The sequence below is a fragment of the Carassius auratus genome, chromosome 31 (genome assembly GCF_003368295.1).
Source record: "Carassius auratus strain Wakin chromosome 31, ASM336829v1, whole genome shotgun sequence".
Classification (NCBI taxonomy): Eukaryota; Metazoa; Chordata; class Actinopteri; order Cypriniformes; family Cyprinidae; genus Carassius; species Carassius auratus.
In genome coordinates, this window is record NC_039273.1 from 17,342,455 (window position 1) to 17,357,115 (window position 14,661).

A 14,661-nucleotide genomic window follows, 5' to 3' on the forward strand; every position below is an offset into this window, starting at 1 on the left:
AGGGCTTAGTGCCATAAAAAAAATCTTCCTGGGAGGAGCTTGGGTGATCCCTTTGCTCAGTTCAGGGTCAATAGCAGGCTCGTTATCTAGCGGATATATGAGCTGAGTACTGAGATGAAGATGGGCACTGGGCTAAGCTCTGGGATGACCACCACTAGGCTGTGATCAAGCCCTGGAGCAATCGCAGCGTTGCGTTTGGGAACTAGATCCAACAAAAGGCTTCATTTGGGCATCCGGAGCCAACACAGATCTGAGTTTGGGCACTGGAGCCAACACAAGGCTGCACTTGGAGCCATATCTGGGCTGTGTTTTGGAGACTGGAATCATCTCTGGGGTAAACTATTGAAGTGGAGTCATCTCTGGGATGATTTTGGGAACTGCATCCTTCTCTGGGCTAAACTTGGGAACTGGAGCTAACTCTGGGCTTAACTTTGGGGCTGGAGCTATTGGGTGTGCAGCCAAGAAACACAATTGCTAACGCCATTATGAGACTGCATTCAGGGGTTGAAGCCATCTCTAGACTCTGGTCAGGGGCTAGAGTCATCTCTCGACTCTGTGGAGGGAATTCAGGGCTTTCATTTTTCTGGAGAGGAATTGGGGCTTTCATTTTCTGGAGTTGATTCTAGAGCTGGAATCAACTCTGGGCTGAACTTGGGGATTTCATAATCTGGAGTGAACTCTGAAGTGGCCTCCATTTGGCCAACTTTGAATGAGGATCCTGCAGTCATTAATGCAAAGACCATAATCCTGCAATCCATAATGCAAAGACTGTAATGACCAGATGTAATCTCCTCAAAGCAAAAATGCCTTGTATCCAGCCAAAATATCTAATATATATATATATATATATATATATATATATATATATATATATATATATATATATATATATATATATTAAAAGAATCAAGAAGGACTTTCTCATTTTTTTTTTTTATTATTATTGTCTTGTTTTCAGAAAAAAAAAATAATAATAAATTAAGTGAGTTTTTGTTTAAAAGAAGCTAAATAATCTGCCAATGGGGTAAACAAAATAATATATATTTTTGCTTACCCCGTTGGCAGATTGTTTTTTTTTTCTGAAAACAAGATAACATTTTTTTTACTTTTGTAGAAAATCCTTCATTTTTTTTTTTTTTTTTAGATATTTTGGCTGGAAACAAGACACATTTTTTCACATATAAACATTTTTTTGCAGTGTGTTGTTCAAATCTTGAACAAATTGTTTGAGCCAGTTCTCAGGAAGTAACTGGTCGAGCCATTTCACAAAAATCGAACTGAATTGAACTTTAGTTCTGGGGGTGATGACGCATTATGCACAGCTGAAGTAGCACGTCCTACTCAAAAAGAACTTAAATGAGCTGGTTCAAGTTTCAGGATTCTTTTATTCTTTCAATATAATTTAGACATATAGAGCATAGCCGCGTTTGTTTAACATTGTCTGTAATGTGTGCTGTATGGTAGGAGTGAAGCTTTTAGGAATCTTTTCCAAGTAGGCTAGTCATATCTGACATAAAGGTTCTATGAATGAAACTGTGACCACAAACTGTTAGTGAATGAAATGCAATAATCAGCCATTTGGAACAAACACACAATGGGAAGACTTGGAGACACAGAGAACAGGGACTTGGAGAATATGTTGGAATACCACTAATGAAATTTGGAATACAGGTAAGCAGTCTTTACAGTGTGAATGAGTTGAGCAACTAAATATGTAATTTAACTGAATCACTGTATTTACTGAATCACTTTTCATGAAACTTAATTTAACTGGGGTGAGAAGCCAACATTCTGTGCTATTGTAAGATAATTATTTATCCACAATGAGAGGTTAAAAAGCTTTCCATGGTTAATTATTATTTTTATTTTTTAAATTTTTTTAATGCAGTCAAATTCAGTTTTCTTCTGTCAGTTGCACCACAGGGTAAGAATGCAATCAACGGATGCTGACAGCTTTTCATCAGCCGTCAGGTTAGAGCATAATGAAAATTTATAAGTTAATTATAGATTGTTTGTACTCTAACATTGTGTCATATAACGACCCAGCTCCACCTCCTCTTTTTCATTAGTTTGTTTCATCTGCAATCAGTGAAGTGTGTTCCTGGCATTTAGATCCCACAGCACACAATTTACAGTTTTGCAGGACACTGACCCCAACACTGGACGAAACCCCAAAAGAGTAGGACACTTGAGGGACTCAAACTGTTGGCTGTATAAAGGAAGCGGAGTGAGAGGCCCACCTGTGAGGCAGCCCCTTCCTTCCCTTATCAAATCTAGTAGGGACAGAGGGGATGTGCCCCGAGCCTGCACCCTTAGAGCTCCCGTTCTCTAGTCATGTCTGGCTCCCTCTTAACTCTAAAATCTCTCTTTCTCTTCACATCCTTCATGTAACCATCTTTACCACTGTGTGGGAGGTCAGAGTTATGCAGGTGCAGAGCCAGTGATAAAGCCTAAGAGCAAGGGAAAAGAAGGGGTGGAGGGGGGACCACTCTCTGTCACTCACCCGAGAAACCACTAACTACCCCCCCTCAATGCTGGATCAAGGGTGGACCTGACTAAGAACTGTAACCATGATACTGTATGTGTATTTAAATCACACATTCACGGCTTCCCCTGAGACTAGTCGCAAACCAGTATATTGAGATTATTAGCTTCAGCCAATAATTATGTCCACTTGGCCATTTAAATGAAGACTCTATTTCCTTTCTTTGTAGGATGGACATATGCTCTGTTCATAAGGGACACATCCTGGCCAGGATTTTAATATTGCCTAAAATATCCAGGTTTTGGCTGTATGCACTGTGCAGGCCGATCCTTATGATTTCGAATCGCTCTCACACCTACTTTGGTGTCTTTTTTTACCAGTTCGCAGCGACACTTCAAGTCAAACAAATTAACAAACACATTTGCATTGCTTTGATTGTTCCCTGTAGATCTCACCTAAAGCACAGCCCCACGATTGGTTTGATATTTACAATACCTGCATGTTATTGGTCAAACTGCTTTGGATGTTTTAGGCAATATTATAATTCTGGCCAGGACGTGTGCCGTATAAACGGTGCATATGGCCTCCCTATTGCTTTGTCAGCTCCAAAGCCTGCTGGCCATTTTGTCAATGCCATTTCTGTTCAGATTTGTGAATTTTGAGTAAGTGTTGTATAAAATAAATTTTCAGTTCAGTACGTTTGTGTACCATGGTTGTGAATCTTTTGGAAATGAACTGAATCCCTTTAAAATTTCAATTCAGGTCTTGTCTTGAATTTAGATAAAAAGAAAAAGACATAGGACAAAGATTTGTGTTATTGTGACAAAGTCTTTATAGTACATCATAGGCCTTAAACAATGCACTAAACACAATTTCTAGTGTAACTTTTTTATCGCTTTTTTTGTCATTCAGCATCGGGTCTGACAATCAAGCACCCTCTCCCCTCTAAGGAAAGCTGTGACAAAGTTAAATTCATTAAATGTCCAACATTATACAGTTTCTTGGGTACATTATGTGCATTATCTGAATATTTGATTTGCACTGTGTTGGATTTCTTTAAATTACAATTAAGCAAGTTCCACTTCTAGTTATTCCAAATCAAATTCAAAACCCGTAGAATGTTGCAGATTCAATTCAAATTGAAACTTATGAATTGAAAGAGAGGCGATTAATAAATAAAAAAAAATTCTAATCCGCTTGTACATATTTAATTGGGTATCATTCAATTGTATTATGTATATAGCGATGTTATATTATATAATATTGGTCGACCACTATACCTGGAATATCACCTTTTCATGATTTTACTCTTTTGTCTTTTTCCTTTATTTTATAGAACCATTTTATCAGTTATCATCATATTAATAAACAAGCATGACCTGCACGTTACACGACACCAAACCCAAACATACAAACAAGAAACTGTCAAGAACAATTGCAGTAATCCTACCTTGTCAAAAAGAGACTTCCATTGCTGAGAGAAGCATTTGTGTAAGACAGAGAACGAGGTATGGGAAAGGAATGAACACAGATATTATTGAGAAAAAGATTCCAATCTAAAATTAATCTCAGTTCATTTCTGCTTTTCAACAACATATATCATCCATCTGCATATGGTCACTTACATCCTCTGGAGCTGCAGGAAGGACATCGGTGGTCTCTAGCACCTCGATCTCTTCACCCTCTGCGTGAGCAGCGACCGCTGGGGATGAGTTCACCATAGCCCCTTTGCCCCTCTCAATCCACCCAAATAATGACTATCTCTTCTCATAAAGTTATGCCACGATGTCTTGTTCAGATATATTCCGCTACATATATCCACATATGGTTTTGACAACTCTGAAGTTCATGCAGAGCTAAACTGGCATTATTCCAGCCCTGTCATAATATCCCATGGCACATGAGCTTATCCCAAACTAAGTGGGTATGTGGAGTTCCTCATCGCTTCCATATTTCATTACAGGATGTTTTAATAATTGTAAATCCACAGTACGTCATACTTGGCGTTAGATTTTTAAACAAGCCTGTCTTTCCCAGTAGCATCTGGCTTCCTCAAACAGTCACCTGCAAGACAAACATCGTTTCTTTCTGAAATCCCTTTATGCTGTTTTGTGTTTTTTATTAAATTATTTTCATCCAATGTCGTGCCTGACGTTATTTTGCTCAAACTGGATACCCGGTGTGTCACCAAACAGAATGCGATAACATAATAAAGCGTAATGATCAGGTTATTTACAACATATCTTCCATAGAGTTTATCTTACCATAGTTAAACCACGCAAGACTAAAAATAAAACGCTAAGCATTAATTTGTGGTGCGTCATCGTACCTTGCGGTTGTTTCGCATCCACAGCGCGTGCCAGCAGTGCCCGAGAGGAGCGACTCCTGCCTGCATCCACAGAGCGCTTTGCCAAAGTTCACTGTGACCGAGGCGAAGCGCAGACAGCATGTGGAGGAAAATAATAGGCATCAGGCTCCTTTCACTGATCCTTGTCACGTGGCCGCTATTTCAAGTGCTGATCTCAAGTGATGGGAGGTGAATATGGATGCGCGTGAATTATATTTCATCTTGTTTGTTTGTGTATAGTTTGTCTTTTTTGTTGTTTCGCTTTTGCCACTGGATTTTTTATCTGGATCAATAAAGTTCATCTGTTTCCAGCGACTAGGGTAATTTAAACGGAAGATTACTCATGTGGTTCTGGTAATAATAATAAAAAAACTCACACAGAAGTTTCACATTTTATTTAAATAATGGATTGCGCCTGCGAAAATTTGCCGAACAATGTAAATGTTATAACATTTACTACACCACCAGCGTTAATTTTAACAGCAAATCTATACAACAACAACAATATATACATACATACATACATACATACATACATACATACATACACACACACACACAATGTACACACACATACATAAGATTAAATATTTTATTTGTCACGTGAAAGCTATATGCCATACAACAAGCAGTGAAATGCAAATCTGGCATATTATTTTTAGACTGCAAAAACATATGAGAAAATTAAATACAAATAATGAAATATACACTATATTAAACTACTACACAAGTGATGTGCAGAGATGCTACACAGAAACTGCTACACAGATGATGTGTAGAGATGTAAATGTGCAGTGAGGATGAGTTGCATAGCTAGCTTATCTCAAAAAAGTGCAGTGTGCAGAGAGTTACTGGGTAACTCTACACTACCAGTGTCTCTAAAGTGCAGTGTGTTTAATGTCCATGTTTAGTAGTCTTATAGCGTGATTGAAGAAACTCTTTCTGAGCCTCTCCGTTTTTGCCATCAGACTGCAGAAGCATCTGCCTAGCTGTAGCAGATTAAACAGTTGGTTTCCAGGGTGGGTGGAGTCTTTAAGGATCTTAACAGTCCTAGATTTACATCTCCTGGTTTGATCTTGCAGAGAGGGGAGAAATGTTCTAGAGAAGCTGAGCACACTACTCTTTGCAAGGCTTTACAATCCTGGGCTGAGCTGTTTCCATACCACGATGAAATGCAGTCATATATACAGTATACTTTCATGATGAGTCAATATACTTTCTATAGCCCTGATATAGAAAGTTTTCAGGAAACCAGGGGAAACCTTGAATTTTCTCAGAAGACTCAGATGTTACAGTCATTGTCTGGTTTTTTAACTTGAGCTTGAATGTGATTAGTCCAAGTCAGGTCCTCGGAAATGTGTACACCAAGGTATTTGAAGCTGCTCACTCTCTCCACAGGGGTCCTGTTAATGATGAGTGAGGTGTAGATCCGCTGCTGCCTCCTCCTGAAGTCCACAAACAGCTCTTAGGTTTTGCTGACATTCAGAAAGAGACAGTTTATTTGGCAACATGATGTCAGACTTTCTACCTCATCAAGGCCCATCACCACTGTATCATCCGCATGAGAGGACATGCAGTCATATGTGTAGAGAGAGTAAAGCAGCGGGCTCAAAACACATCCTTGTGGGGCTCCTGTACTCGGGGTGATGATGTTGGAGGTGGTCTGACCCACCCTCACTACCTGAGGTCTACATGAAAGAAAATCAAGAACCCAGTCACAAAGTGGGGCATTCAGTCTGAGGTTTCGGAGCTTGGAGACCAGATTGTGGGGGACTACTGTATATTGAAGTTGTGTTGAAGGCTGAGCTATAATCTATAAACAGCAGCCTCACATAATTTCCTTTATTGCTGTCAGTGTGGGTGAGAGTGGCATGGAGGAGATGGGAGACAGCATCCTCAGTAGACTTATTAGGACGATAGATGAACAGCAGGTTTATTAGGCTGATGTCACTTTAAGACCTACAGTAATGCACATATCCAATATACCGATAAGCATCTGATAGGGCTGTGAATCTTTGGCAAGGCAGCGATTCAATTCGATAACGATTCATAGGTTTTCGATTCGATTCAAGAACGATTTTTGAACGATTCAATTCGATTCAATTATAACGATTCGATTCTGCAATCTTTAAGTGCATTCATGGGATTATTTAAATGCTTCTACTAAATTCTTTAAATGATTAGTCAGGGGGCAAAGTACAGTAGCATTTATGGTTAGAGAACCATAGGTTAGAAAAAAAAAAAAAAAAAAACTTTTGTCCATTGTTAAATGCTAGTTTAATGATGCGACATGGCATACGTAAAAATGTATGTAAGCCAAGTTTTTAAAAAAGAGCTTAAAGAGTATTATGTATAAGCAAACATTTTGTCACACCAGGGGCGTAGCCATAGTTTCAGAAGTGACAGAAATGTCAAATACAATCATTTTATGTATGTAGCCTATATAATAATAATAATAATAATAATTATTATTATTATTATTATTATTATTTTTTTTTTTATTATTATTATTTTTTTTTTTACAAGGAATTATCTTCTTTTTTAAGTACTTTTAATTAGCTGAAATAAATCAAATACACTGCTGGACAATAATCAATCATTTGTAATTGATATTATTTTCCTAATGGCAATTTTATGATTGTTTTATATACTAGGCTACATTTAATTAGCAATTATTTAGATTTTCTGCACAGAATAAGGTAGAAAATATACTTTATATTTTCTGTACTGTAATAAATGTCAGTTAGCACTGCATCATTCATAAATTTTTTTTTTTTTTTTTTTTTCATCAGTTCATTCAGTTTAGCTGCAGATATAGCCTGGCGAGATCGCTTCTCTTTCAGTGTGAAAACGTCTTCATCTCTATTTTACTTTTCCTCTCCATCAGCGAATGATTCTGAGAGAAAACGCGCCAGATGTCTGTATGCTAATGAAACAAATGCTACTTTCATGCATATGATTATCAGATAAATCTTGCGGTCTTATTTCAAGGTCGTAGTTAATGCTGTTGTTTATTTTAAAAGTTTCCTTCTATTTTCGGTTCATCAGCATTGTTTTAAAACATTTAACATTCATCTGTGCGTATGATTTAGACACTTACATTGCTCCGTCCATGCAATAAATACAGCTGTCGACGGCTCCGGTAACTCCGTCGGTAAGATGCAGAGAGCCATTGACAAACTACAGAAAAGTAAAACTACTTCACGTTAGCATTACTGGCCACGAGTCCTATAGATCACACGTCAGCTGCATCAGAGACGAACGGAGCGCGAGCGCAATCCTGTGACAGTCTCAGGCGGTAAACAGTGGAGCGCGTAAAGGACAGGTAAGATGCACGATTCACGAACCCTGAGGTCTCCATTAATTTGTGCGTGTAGTATTTTAATGTGTATACATTTTGAAAGCATTGAATCGCTATAGAAATCGCGATCCATTCGATTCTTAGCATTTTTAATCGATTACTGTCCAAGATCGGCGATTCACGATTCAAATATCAAGATCGATGCATATGAATCGACAGGGTTTGTAATCGATGCATCGAGAAAACGAGTGAATCGTTACACCCCTAGCATCTGATATTCTGCCAACTGTTATATTCACGTTATACAAAACCATTTGGGCCCAAAAATAATTTTGTGTGTATCTGTCCATTCAAGTGTGATAAGACGCAAAGGATGATTCAGGACGCATCTGTGCACACAGAAAACGTACCAAAATAGGTTTCTTTAACACCATCAACCTTTTAAAAAATTCTTACATATTATGTCTGCTCTTCTCTTTTGCCCGGATAGTGACTTTTTACATTTTTTCTTTTACATTATATGAGACACTAACTTATACCCTTCCAGGTTGATCAGTATCTAACCTACCTATCACTCTACAAAATAGTTCTGTTTGAATTTCTTTCCAAATCGTCCCTCCCTAACATTTAATCTAATTTGTATTTGTTGAGGAAAGTTTCAATAGATTTTCATCATAGTTTTTGTATTTCAAGATTGTTTTTTTATTTAGCTGTTGTTGACTGTCACGGAACGCTCGACAACTCCTCCTCCTGGTTTCACCAGATCCCCCTCTCCGGCGCATTAGCATCTACTGCTAATTAGCATCTACTGCTTTGCCCATTACTCACCTGCTCATTATGTCCTGATTAATCTTCTTAGCATTGCATTATTATCACCTGTGTATCCTCAGCTTCCCTTTATCTGGACTGCTCTGCTGATCGTTCATTTGTGAAGTCTTGATTTACCCTAACTCTGCCTCTAGCTTGTTTCTCGTGTTTGTTCTTGTGATTTTGACTTGGACTCTAATCTCGTTTGTGAACCTTAGCTGCCAGCCCTTTGACCCACGCCTGTTTGAGTTACGATTCTTGGATTGCCCTTACCTGTGTGCTGTTTTGAGTGATTTATTCTGGCCTTGCCTAGTCTCCTTGAGTTCTATTACTGTCTATCTCTGCTGGCTTACCTGTGTTAATAAAATACTGCAGATGGATCCGACCGCCTCAGCCTCTTCGTCACAGAAGACTTCACCTAAACAGGATCCAGCAGATTTCCATCGACTGGCCCCTGAGGTATCCTCTCAAGCTAATGTGCTGGCCACCCATCAGCAACAGCTGGTCAAATTAACAGCTCTCACCGGGGAGCTCGTGAGATCCTTCCGAGCCTTATCCTCGCCGAGCACGGCTGAGAATCAAGCTCCGAGTCCTGCTGCATCCGCTCCCGTTACACCTGCCAGCCTATATTATCCCTTCCTGAGAAATTTGATGGCTCACCTTCTTCCTGTAAAGGATTTTTGTTGCAGTGCAGCTTGTATTTTAACCAGCAGACACAGTCCTACTCCACTGATGAGAGCCGCGTTTCCTTCATATGCTCTCAACTCACTGGCCGAGCTCTGGAATGGGCTACTGCACTCTGGTATGGAGGTCAGCTCTCTTTCCCCTCTTATGATGAGTTTTTAACCCAATTTAGAGAGGTGTTTGAACATTCAGCGGGAGGAAAGGATCCAGGAGAATTACTGCTCACGTTACGCCAGGGTAATTCTACCGCAGCGGACTACACACTCTCTTTTCAGACCCTCGCAGCTCAAGCTGGATGGGAGGAGGAACCTCTTAAGCTCCTGTATCGCAAGGGACTCAACTCCAGCTGACCTCCAGCTGGCGTGCCGCGACGATGGTAAATCCTTGAATCAAATTATGGAGCTCGCCATCCGCCTTGACAACTTGATTCGCTCCCGACGCACACCTCTCAGGTCCAGTTTCTTTGAGTGTGCTTCCCCCAGCACGGAGTCGGAGCCCATGCAGATTGGTTACACGCGCCTCTCTATGGCGGAGCAGGAAAGGAGACGCCGTAATCATCTTTGCATGTACTGCGGAGAGGCAGGACATCTGAGAGCTACCTGTCCAGTTAATCCAGCACTCAAGAATTCTGCCGCGGTGAGTTCTAATCACTCTTCTAAATTAATCTCTGTGGATAGTTCTTTGAAGTTTAATGGACAAACTTTAAGCGTAAAGGCCTTGATTGATTCTGGAGCTGCTGGAAATTTTATCGACCTTGCATTTGCCAAAACTCATCATGTTTCTCTCCTCGCATGTGAATCCGGTGTGACCGTGGAAGCACTGGATGGACGCCCCTGGGGACTGGAGAGGTGCATTACACCACGCAACCCCTCACGCTCAGCTTCGGGACACAGCATTCTGAAACTATCCAGTTCTTCACGATTCACTCACCTGGGCATCCTATAATCTTGGGTCTTCCTTGGCTAGAGAGACACAACCCCCAGATTTCCTGGTCAGAAGGGAAAATATCCCGGTGGTCCGCATTCTGTCAGATCAACTGTATGGCTGCTGTCCAAGGTTCTGAACTCCACAGCACTTCCCTCAAGGGAGTGGATTTTCATAGGATTCCCCCTGAATACCACGATCTAGCTCTGGCTTTCAGCGAAACCGAGGCTTCTCATCTTCCGGCTCACCGTGCCGGCGACTGTGCCATTGAGCTTTTGCCTGGGGCTGTACCTCCACGCGGAAGAGTTTATCCGCTGTCACAACCTGAAACAGAAGCCATGAGGGCGTACATTGACGAACAGCTCTACATCTCTACATCTCCGGCTTCCGCCGGATTCTTTTTCGTTAAGAAGAAGGATGGGGGTCTTCGGCCGTGCATCGACTATCGTGGTCTTAATGAAGTAACAGTGAAGTACCGCTATCCTCTCCCGTTAGTCCCAGCAGCCCTGGAGATGCTTTGTACTGCCCGCTACTTTACCAAGCTGGACTTAAGAAACGCATACAACCTGATTCGCATACGGAGTGGTGACGAGTGGAAGACTGCGTTTTCTACTACATCCGGGCACTATGAATATCGGGTAATGCCGTTCGGCCTGTCAAACAGTCCTTCAGTTTCTCAAGCCTTTGTAAATGAAATTTTCCGGGACATGTTACATTAGAGAGTTATTGTCTACATTGATGACATTTTGATTTATTCTGATTCCCTTGAGGAGCATGTCCAAGATGTTCGTGCGGTCCTCAAGCGCCTGATTGATAACCAGCTCTATGCCAAGCTCTCCAAGTGTGAGTTCCACCAGACACGTATCTCATTTCTGGGCTATATTATCAGTGCGGATGGAGTTTTAATGGATGACAGCAAGGTCAAAGCCGTGGTGAAGTGGCCCCAACCTTCCTCTATTAAGGAGCTGCAATGCTTTGCTGTCTCAGTGGTGTGGTAACCCTGCGAAAATGTTCCCGTGTGCCTTTTACTCCCGCAAAATCAACTCTGCAGAACGCAATTATGACGTAGGTGATTGCGAACTCCTGGCCATGAAGACTGTCTTCGAGGAGTGGAGGCACTGGCTGGAGGGAGCTCGTCAGCCTTTTACAGTGCTTCCTGTCCTGACAGTTTGATGGTCCCAGTGAAGTATCTGAGCCAGAACCCATGATTTCCCCTGCACTAATTGTGGCACCTGTCCAGTGGGACATAATCTCTGAGATCACGGCGTCGCTAAGTAATCATCCCGCTCCGCCAGAATGTCCCGCCGACCGCCTCTTTGTTCCGTCCAGGCTCCGCCACCGTGTGCTTCAGTTGGTTCATTGCACCCCTAGCGCTGGTCATCCTGGTATCGCGGCCACCATGCAGTTGGTTTCCAATCGCTTTTGGTGGGCTTCACTCCAGTCTGATGTCATAAAGTTTATTCATCAATGCTCCGTTTGTAACACTGTAAAATCCTCCCATCTCAAACCCGCTGTATTATTACAACCTCTGCCAGTACCATATCGCCCCCTGGTCGCACATCGCAGTGGATTTTGTTACGGATCTGCCTCCATCCCAGGGGTTTACGACCATCCTCTCTGTGGTGGACAGTTTCTCTAAGTCCTGCCATTATATACCCCTGGCTGGCCTGCCTACGGCCTTACAGACTGCCGAGGCTCTTCTCAACCATGTGTGTTCCATCTCTTTGGTCTGCCTGAAGACATTGTCACTGACCGCGGGCCCCAGTTTACCTCCCTTGTCTGGAGAGAATTGTGTTCCAAACTCAATATCAATGTCAGTTTAACTTCTGGTTACCATCCCCAGGCCAATGGGCAGGCTGAACGTCTAAACCAGGATTTGATTCGATTTCTAAGAACTTACTGCCACCAGAATCAGCAGGACTGGAGTCGCTTTCTGGCCTGGGCGGAGTATGCCCAGAATTCCCTGTTAAAACCTGCCACTGGTCTAACACCTTTTCAATGTGTTTTAGGTTTCCAGCCTTCCCTCTTCCCGTGGGTCGGGGAGCCATCCGACCTCCCAGCAGTAGATGCATGGCTCCGGCGCAGCGAGGCCACCTGGGAGGCTGCTCACATTCACTTGCAGCACGCCATTCGCCGTTACCAGCATCAGGCAGATCGGAGGAGGCGTGGGGGTCCCAGTTGAGGTTCATGACGCAGAGGCTTTCCGGGTGCGAGAGATCCTGGACTCCAGACATCACGGTGGGGTGTTGCAGTACTTTATCGACTGGGAGGGGTACGGTCCCGAGGAGCGTTCCTGGGTCAGGTCTCAGGACATCCTGGATCCCACATTAACTGCTGCTTTTCAATCACCTTTATTTATATAGTGCTTTAAACAAAATTTTTCACCGAGACCATCCTGATCGACCTGCTCCTAGACCCCATGGTAGACCCCGCCGTCGGCCAGGTCCTCGCTTCCGGAGCCGCTCGCAGGGGGGGCCTCTGTCACGGAACGCTCGACAACGCCTCCTCCTGGTTTCACCAGATCCCTCTCTCCTGCGTATTAGGACTGCTTTGCCTATTACTCACCTGCTCATTATCTCCTGATTAATCTCCTAAGCATTGCATTATTATCACCTGTGTATCCTCAGCTCCCCTTTATCTGGACTGCTCTGCTGATCGTTCATTTGTGAAGTCTTGATTTACCCTAAGGGCCCTATTTTAACGATCTGAAACGCAAGTGTCAAAGCGCGAAGCGCAAGTAACTTTGTGGGCGGGTCTCGGCGCTGTTGCTATTTTCCCGGCGGGATAAATGGCTCTTGCGCCCGGCGCAAATCTAAAATGGGTTGGTCTGAAGTAGCTTCATTATTCATAGGTGTGGTTTGGGCGTAACATGAAATAAACCAATCAGAGCGTCATCCAACATTCCCTTTAAAAGCAGGTGCGCAAGTTCCATTATGGATTGCTATTATTATGGCGTATTTACCAGGCGCACGCCAGGAGCTGTTCACAGCCGAGGAGACTGATGTTCTTGTAAGAGCAGTGAAAGACAGAGAAGTTGTGTTGTATGGGGATGGGAGAATAATTAGCCTGAATAATTTGTAAGCTAGATTTATGCCTATTTTTTTCACATCTTCGTGTCACACCACAATGATTTCCGTCATCTCATGTGTTAATATTTTTTTAGTGTAACAATTTATGATTTGCAAAAATAACTGTTGCATCTGTGTAGATTACATGAGCAAAGTATATGCGTGTTGTGCACGTTATACATTATGGTCAAGCATGCGCCCTTAAAATAGCATAATGAACAACGCGCAACGCGCCACTGACTTTAGACTAGGTTTTTTCTGGTCAGTGGCGCAATTGTTTAATGGAACAGCAAAATAGCACCAGGGATTGTTTGCGCCGGAACACGCCTCCTTTTTTGCGCTGAACCGCCCAGGGAGCGCAAGTTCATTCACTAGTTTAGCGACGTACTTCTGTGGAGGGAAAAGCGCGCTTTGCGCAGGTGCAAAATAGGAATGACACATGCGTCGGTGTACAAAGTCAATTGCGCTGGGTGCAAGATAGGGCCCTAACTCTGCCTCTAGCTTGTTTCTCGTGTTTGTTCTTGTGATTTTGACTCTGATCTCGTTTGTGAACCTAAGCTGCCAGCCCTTTGACCCACGCCTGTTTGAGTTACGATTCTTGGATTGCCCTTACCTGTGTGCTGTTTTGAGTGATTTATTCTGGCCTTGCCTAGTCTCCTTGAGTTCTATTACTGTCTATCTCTGCTGGCTTACCTGTGTTAATAAAATACTGCAGATGGATCCGACCGCCTCAGCCTCTTCGTCACATTGACGAACATTTTTATACATAAATGGAATTATTACTGGACTTATCCTTTAACAAAAATAAATTACTGTTAATTTTAAAATTAAGCTCACATTTACTCTTGTTTGGTGCATTTTCAGTCAAATTGAGTAACTAGGAATCTGCATGATTTTTTTGCATGAAATTTCGTTTAAAAGGTTTCCTCACACAGATTTTGAACCACGTTGACCAACAGAAAGCTGGTTGATGATTTCCATAGTAATTTCCATATCAGCTATATATACTGTATATATATATATTACTATGTTCATGTTTTAAACT

At 42.1% G+C, this 14,661-nt stretch overlaps 1 protein-coding gene across 2 annotated transcripts in view; it reads right to left on the bottom strand.

The window, feature by feature from the left end:
* Positions 1 to 5,107, bottom strand: part of LOC113050700 (rhomboid-related protein 3-like) — a 75,329-nt gene extending 70,222 nt beyond the window's left edge. For both annotated transcript variants that reach the window (XM_026213929.1, XM_026213928.1), the window contains exons 1-3: positions 4,815 to 5,107; positions 4,111 to 4,549; positions 3,936 to 3,959 (exon numbers count right to left, since the gene is read on the bottom strand). In XM_026213929.1, coding sequence (XP_026069714.1) covers positions 3,936 to 3,959; positions 4,111 to 4,206 — 120 coding nt within the window. In that variant the 5' untranslated portion in view covers positions 4,207 to 4,549; positions 4,815 to 5,107. The remainder of the gene's footprint in view (positions 1 to 3,935; positions 3,960 to 4,110; positions 4,550 to 4,814) is intronic.
* Between the last annotated feature and the right edge of the window lie 9,554 nt (positions 5,108 to 14,661).